General features: G+C 38.6%; 1 protein-coding gene across 1 annotated transcript in view; it reads right to left on the reverse strand.

The window, feature by feature from the left end:
• Positions 1-2,066, reverse strand: part of LOC112460761 (ABC transporter G family member 21) — a 21,586-nt gene extending 19,520 nt beyond the window's left edge. The window contains exons 1-2 of the mRNA XM_025025595.1: positions 1,997-2,066; positions 309-469 (exon numbers count right to left, since the gene is read on the reverse strand). Coding sequence (XP_024881363.1) covers positions 309-469; positions 1,997-2,010 — 175 coding nt within the window. The 5' untranslated portion in view covers positions 2,011-2,066. The remainder of the gene's footprint in view (positions 1-308; positions 470-1,996) is intronic.
• Between the last annotated feature and the right edge of the window lie 5,638 nt (positions 2,067-7,704).

The raw sequence follows: 7,704 nt of genomic DNA on the forward strand, positions 1-7,704 counted from the left end.
TGTTTTTTATTTTATTGATTGTAAATTTGTTTAATTTCTTTAGTTTTAATTATTTATTTGACATTAAAAATACTAATTAATAAATTATAACTTTACGTTCACAAAATATTATAATTTGTTAACAAAATTTTTTATATACTTTGTTTTATTTTCGAATAAAAAATAACGAATAAACATATTTAATTGTAAATAACGAATAATTTTAATGATAAATAATTCTATTATCAACAAATAAAAAATAAAAAAATTATTCGTTATTCGTAATCAAATAAAAATTTATTCAAATAATGTATAACACTGTTTCGTACCTGAAGGGCCCATAACGGCCAATAATTCGCCTGGCTTGACGACTCCCGAGACATCTCGAAGGAGCACTCGCTTCTCCTTGACCACCTGCAATCCTCGGAAGATTAGCTGCACCGGGCGAGAATCCAGCGGGCACACCAACTGCAGCGCTGAGCTTTCCACTCTGCAAACATTGAAATATCGCACTTTCAGAAAAGACGCGTCACTTGATTTTCCGCGTCCTACATTTTTTAACAAAAATTCTATATAACGTTTAAAAAGAAGATTCTTTTTTTTAACTAAGATATCATTGTCACGTTAATGCACAGCTATATATAATTCGGATAGAAATTAAAACGTTTTCGACGAAAACCTTTGAAATACAATTTTCGATGTGACCGTTATAAAATTTTATGCTACACACGGAGCTGGCGCGCCGATTTCGTTTGGAGTCTTTTCGCGTGGCCGCGATAAACCATTAGCGTAGATTCTGCGAACGAAACTGCGGAATTATCGCCGGTGCTAAACGTGCTAATTGCGTTCTCCAGATCTAGATTGCCGGCGCGCGACGTTGATGTAAAGAAAAGAGGCGTTGATTGTACGTCGAGACGGTTTTATCGCGGATACGAGACGCTAGCGAGATTAGCCCGAATTTAATGTTTCACGAGGCATTCACGAGGTATCCCATAAAAATTCACTTTAGCGAATCATCGGGTAGACGAATTTCGGCGGTCCGTGTCGTGGGATCTGCGCGCAAAGTCGTTAAAGCGAGGTGACGCGGAGTTCTAGGCAGGCGTTCGCCTGCTTGGTGCGAACGCGACGAGCAAGCTTCATAATAACAATGACGTCTCATGGGAGTTATTTCGCGACGGCAATTAAGCCTGGCGTGCGGTGCGTTACGCCGAGAAATGGCGTTTCGCAACGCCGAAGAGACTCGTGCGACAACGATGCGCTGGAAAATCTTTCTCTTTTCATCTGCCGACTGACCTCTTTCATATCACAAGAGTACGTTCCTCGATTTAAAAATTTCCTCGCATTTCGCTTAATGCGGCAATTTATTAACTATACTTGTTTACGTTTGGTAACAATAATATCCTTGACATTTCGGTGTTCAACATTGGCGCGACACCTCGTTCGTTTATCGTTTTTCGAAATCTTTTATTTTTCTTATACGATTATAAACAGAAGCTATATATCTGATAATCCTTATTAGAATTGATAATTGAGATTGAAACAAGATTATGAATAAGGAATATAAAAAATAGAATATAAAAAATAGTTTCACAAATAAGAAAATCTCATTCTGAGCATGAATTATGAATCTTTTGGAAAGCATCTCCGAATGACATCGTTTTTCGTCAAAATAACCGTTCTATAATAATAATTGTTTTATAATAAGACAACTGCAGTTGTCCCATTATGAACATTTTGATTGTACGCGAAACGATTTAGGAAATTTATGACAATTTAGAAACGAGTAAGAAGTCAACGTTCTTAGTGTAAAATATATGATATATAATATGCGTGTGTGTATATGCCTAAAAAAATTCATATGTGCAAAAACAAAAAATCCATTATGTTCGGTTAAAAATAACTAAAATAAAGAAAAATATGATTAGAAACGCAAAATTGTGAATTAGCTACTGATGATCACTATTTCTCTGTCTATTACATCAGTCTTTTAATCTAAAACTTTTGAGTGTGTACTTACTGCTTTTTACGCATGCCATCGCATGTCGTTAAGAGGTCCAAATGTATCGTTTCCTTAGGCGTTATATATCGATCTTTTACATTTGTTGTGTTGACAGCTTGATCATTTATATCTGTTGAGTTTGTGCTTTGAACATCTGCCATATTGTATTATATTTATCTATATTATATTCACAAAATAACTGCTCTCTTAATTCTTCTTATGATTTTCCGTGTAAATTTTGTCACAATAATTGCTCTGTATGTTAAATATTTTTAAAATGTAATATTTCAATGCTCGCACTTTTCTCTCTTCTTTATAACTGTTCTGTATCGCGTATTGTTTGGTTCTAAATACGAAACTGTTTCAACAAGCGTTCAATACTTTATAAAAGGTCGAAGAAAGAGATATGATTAGATCCTTTAGTGGGGATGTAAATATTTGTTATAGTTTAAATTTTCCTTATAGCTCACGGAAAAAAGACTTGGTTGAGATAACCAAGAAAATCTTGAAGAAAATGGTCGGCTCAACCACGTGCCTCGGTTATATATGCGCCAGCTGGATTTCTTGGTTACATATAACAACGGCACGTGGTTAGACTGCCGTAGTTGGAGCAACCAATAGTATTTGGTTTTTACCGAATTCACCAAGAACTTGGTTAAACTAGCTACGGTCATTGGTTGTGAGAACTAATTTCTGGGTGACTGGGTGACCAATCGGAATACCAGTTTCTTGGTTACCTCAACCAATTTCGTTGGTTATAAGCACCAATAGTTCCTACACGGAGATAATTTTTTTTTAATATTTTAGCCTTAAATTCACTACAAACTTGGGACAACTTGGCAACCAAGGAATTTTTAAAATATACAAAAGACATTTTACAAAACAACGTAATAAGCAGATTAATAAATTTTGAAAAATTTAGTAATATATAATACAGTTTTTTTATATAATATATTTAGTACACATTAAAAATTACATCAAGAAATGCTTTACATGTCCTTGTTAGAGAGAGAGAGAGAGAAAGAGAGAGAAAAACTTAATAATATAATTAGACTCGTGAAAATGTCAACGATATAAACGGCGAATGCGAGTCAGGCACGGGACGTGGTGCGTAATAAAACTTAAAACGTGTCTTCAAATGTAACGGACATTTCGGCTCTTCCTTTGAGCCATCTTCAGCATTTATTAAGAAAAAGGATTCTATTTTCTATTCCTGCAGAGCTCGAGGTAGGAAGCTCTCTTTTGGAAGAGCGGTCGTGACAAGCGAGCTGGTAAGCATGATTATATAGTGGACATTTCCAAGATACTAAACTCAGGTAGAATTTTGAACAATGCATTTGCCATGCCATGTGTATGTATATATTCGACTATGCTTCAAAGCTGTCGAAGAGTAACAACCCTAGTCAAATGTAAGGAGGCTCGACTATTAAAAGTGCGTATTATATACATACACACAGCATGGCAAATGCATTGTTCAAATTTCTACCTGAGTTTAGTATTTTGAAAATGTCCACTATAATCGTGCTTACCAGCTCTCGCTTGTCACGACCGCTCCTCAAGAAGCTTAATAAATGCTGAAGATGGCTCAAAAAAAGAGCCGAAATGTCCGTTACATTTGAAGACACGTCTTAAGTTTTATTGCGCACCACGTCCCGCGCCCGACTCGCATTCGCCGTTTATATCGTAGAAAAACTTAACTCTGCATTAGTCATATTAGTCATATATTATAAATTGATTATTCGTAGAATATATCTCTAAATTAGAAAAGTTTGATTCTTTACCGCTAATTTGTGTGAATTATCTAGTCGATATAGGAAAAGAGAATAAAATAATCGTTTACGGAAGAATATATGTTTTTATAACCTGCGGTTTATCAAGGATTTGTAAACGTGGAAATAATCCATGAAGCGACATAAAAATTCCATTGGAACCCATGGCACCTCCATATTTCGTACATATATGTCGAAACGTCGAGCGCTATTGCAAAATTACATCATTCTGCATATATTCCTAAAATGTTTCGCACGCATCCGTTCGCTCGCTGGCGATACGAGCGTCAAACCGGCGTCACGCGCGACAAACGTCCACCGCGAAAAACCCATCGCGGTACGGGGGATACGTCATCCGTGACCGCGCGATGACGGTGCGCCGGGGGAAATCGGGAAGAAACTAAGCCAAGAACGCGCTCAAATCCGCGGTGCACGCGAAAAAAGCGAGGGTCGTTGAACAACGGGCTTCAGATAATAAATTCCCAGCGTGGCGGTGTCACGTCATCCCGGGTTCGTTGAACCTGCCCGCTCGTTGCATGTCGGTATCCAGAGGGAGGAAAGAGCAGGATCGAGGGAAGGAGAGATGAGAAAGAGCGAGAGATAGAGGGAAAGAGAGACGTTCATTGTTCATTCAAAATTCAGCATATCTTTTCAGAAAGCTACTTTCGGTTACAAATCATCACCGTGTACGACAGCTATACTGAGAGAAAAAAGATTTCACGCACTCACATTTATCACTTACAAAATGTAGGAATATATAAAGAGTGTTTGTGTTATATATTTTTCCGATTAATAAAATACTTCAAACAAATCATTTTTCTTTACTTTAGGAGTTCATAAACCCCTTATTGTATCAAATCTTCAGATATAAATAAAACTAATAAAAAAGTTATCATATTATAAATATATTAAATATATTTAGATATATATACAGTTTCAAAACTATATCGTCGCTCTTTTCATTTTGAAATATATTTCCAATTTTAAATCGATCTTTCCTTAACAAAAAGATCGGTACTTTTGCATGAACACCTTTGTGCTATTCTACTTTGTGCTATTCAAATTTCTATATGTCAACATAATAATTTACATAACATATTTCTTTGTAAATCTAGTACGACAATATTTCCAAAAGATATTATTTAATATTAACATTTTGTTCCCTCTTGTATTCTTCACACAGAAAAATTTTAGGATAATATAACGGCATCTAAACGAGCACTGCCATCTCTCTTCATTTTTCAGACATTTCAGTCTGTGACAGTATGAGACGTTTAACATTCAGTACCTATAAAAAGATAGGCACGGGGAGGCGATGAAAGAGAGAGAAATGAAAAAGGGAATAAAAAAACAAAGCGAAAAGAGGTAAAGAAGCTCTCGAGACGGGTGAAACGAGGGGAAGAGAAACGAGGATTTTGTCGATTTGAATTGATATTTAGTGCACTTCCGTCGCGGTCATCGTCGACCCTACCATCGTAATAACACACGATTTATTCAGCAAATACAAACGTTCGCCGTAAGTGAGAAATAATTATCCCCCGGACTCGCTCAAGAGCACCAAGCCGACCTCTCCAGGTTCCGCCGACGTATAATAATTTCGTAACGCTAACGCCACGTGCAACTTGTCGTCGTAGCGGTCGCGGTTATTTTGCATCTGAATCCGAGGGGGTTGTCGCCGCGAAGCGTAACCGTTCAATCACGCGTGAATGATTGCGTGAATTAATTTTACCACCTCGCCGCACACCAGGGCCCCTGCATGGTTAATTCTAGATTTCGCGCTGCCGAGCGCGCCGAACACGCGCGGCATCACCACCGCCGCGGCGCCGGCGTGTTCGGCGACGTCCTTTTGACCGCCCGCGCCGTGACGGGCGGTTACGCCCCGCCCGTCGCGTTCATTTTCAGACATTTTTATATCTGCTCCCGCGCTCCACCCGGGTGTCAAGCCGGGGTCGCGCGGGGTTAAGTCTCGTTGAAGGAAGTTACGAACGCACGCCAAATTAATCCCTACGCGGGTTCGTCGACCCGGCCACGGCGCGCCGCCGGCTTTTTTCGCGCTATCGCGCGCCTTTTCCGCTTTCGCACGCGTGAAACGTGACGCACGCCCGCCGCGTTTATTACGAGAACACTTGACGCGACTGTCGTCTCTCCCGGATTGATGATTAACTTCGAATGCGTATTACGTGGAACGGCTTGTAAAAGAGTATCCCTATTTAGCTCTCACAGAGATATTGATCCGTACCCGAATGTTATAAAAAATAATGAAATATACGAAAATGTTTTGAACCAAAAATTCATTATAATTATATTTATTGTAATTTACTACAAACATAGAGAGCGATTACACGTTTAGACTTTCCGAAAAAGCATATTTCTTAGTGGAGTTTTTGCCCTTTCCAAATAATCAAATAATTACAAAGTTTTTAACGCTGTTAAATCTTTTCCGATATTTTTTTCATATTTTCTATAACTCGAGCGTTATTTTGTTAGTCTGCTTTTAAGTTCTACGTTATCCAAAGCGCATAAAAAATCAGCGAGCAGCAGAATGAAACTGTTTCCACGTCGGTGTGACTTATCCCGTTGTCCTTTTCTTTTTGTCATTTTCACGGTTCATTGTTACAACGTTGCGTCGAGGTCTCCCGGGTTAAGTCTCGTCGAAGAAAGTTGAATTCACCAAATTAACCCTGCCCGAGTTCGTTGAACCGATGCGGAGATACATGTGTAATTAATAATAACTGGATCTCACATCTCCCACGATCGCTTCTCGTGAATAAAACGCACCCTCGCAGAATGCTGAATATGTAATCGATGATATTATCGTGATGCAAATTATTTCCGAAATTGTTGAATAACAGGGAATCTTGGTTTTGAAAAAATTAACACTCGTTAAAAATCGTGCTGTTGAAACTTTAAGAACATATATGAGAATCTTACCGTATATAAATATCTATATCTATCCTAATTACTTTAGCTTAGAGGATAAGGAAGTTACGATAAGAAGAGATTGAAATACTAACGATAATCTGAATTCTTAGTACCAAATATTTTATCGAATACTTTAGATTACGCCGAGATAAGAATTAAATATCGACATCAAAATATAGTTTTAAACGAGCAGTTCTCAAGATTTCGATTAAATTCCTACAATCGATGATTCTTCATCAGCTTTACCAGCTACAAAATATCTCATCACTTTTTTCATTTCACGCAAGTAATATGGTACGATAAATCTATATATATATATAGATGGAAGGAAGATATATATATCTTCCTTCCATCTAACAAATTAATTCTCCCATGCTTTATTTACCCCGAAATCCCAATCGAGGTTGACTTAATTTTAAGTCATCTCATCGTACGAATCCGTACGCTTGAAGAAGCAAGCGCGGAAAAAAGTTCATCAACTCGATGGCGAACAACACAACACAATGTAGTGTAAATCAGATCGGAGAAAGTCGTAACCTCAATTAATTAACCCCGGCGACACGGCAGTGAGTCGTTCGCAGGGTTCGTTGAACCTCGGGCAAGCGGTCGAACTCGCCGAAGGGCACTTGGGCTACTCACCTGATAAGGTCGCTAAACAAACTAGCGAGTTGATTGACGCATGCGGAAGTTTAGGATTAATCCGGGGCTACCAGCCATCGCAAGCAGAGGATAGATAGGTCGCTTAACGAGGGTTCGGAGGATCGATCGATGATAGTTCTACCCAAACAAAGCTAAGATTATCCTCGAAGGATAATCCGACGCGAAGAGGAATGTCTTGCTCCCGGCGTAGCGAGGTATCGTGGCTCTGTCCCGAGGGATATCTCGAAGTTTAGGATGGGATCGTGACATTGATAATATTTTTAAGGCGGGGAAATATACTGTTGCGACGCGCGCGCGCGCACGAGTAAGAATGACGCAAGCTTCGAGCTGGAAGCCGCCTCCTTCTTTTATGTGAAAAGCGTCTAAAGATCGCGC

This window comes from Temnothorax curvispinosus, unplaced genomic scaffold (assembly GCF_003070985.1).
Source record: "Temnothorax curvispinosus isolate PA1 unplaced genomic scaffold, ASM307098v1 QBEX01010795.1, whole genome shotgun sequence".
NCBI classification, from domain to species: domain Eukaryota; kingdom Metazoa; phylum Arthropoda; class Insecta; order Hymenoptera; family Formicidae; genus Temnothorax; species Temnothorax curvispinosus.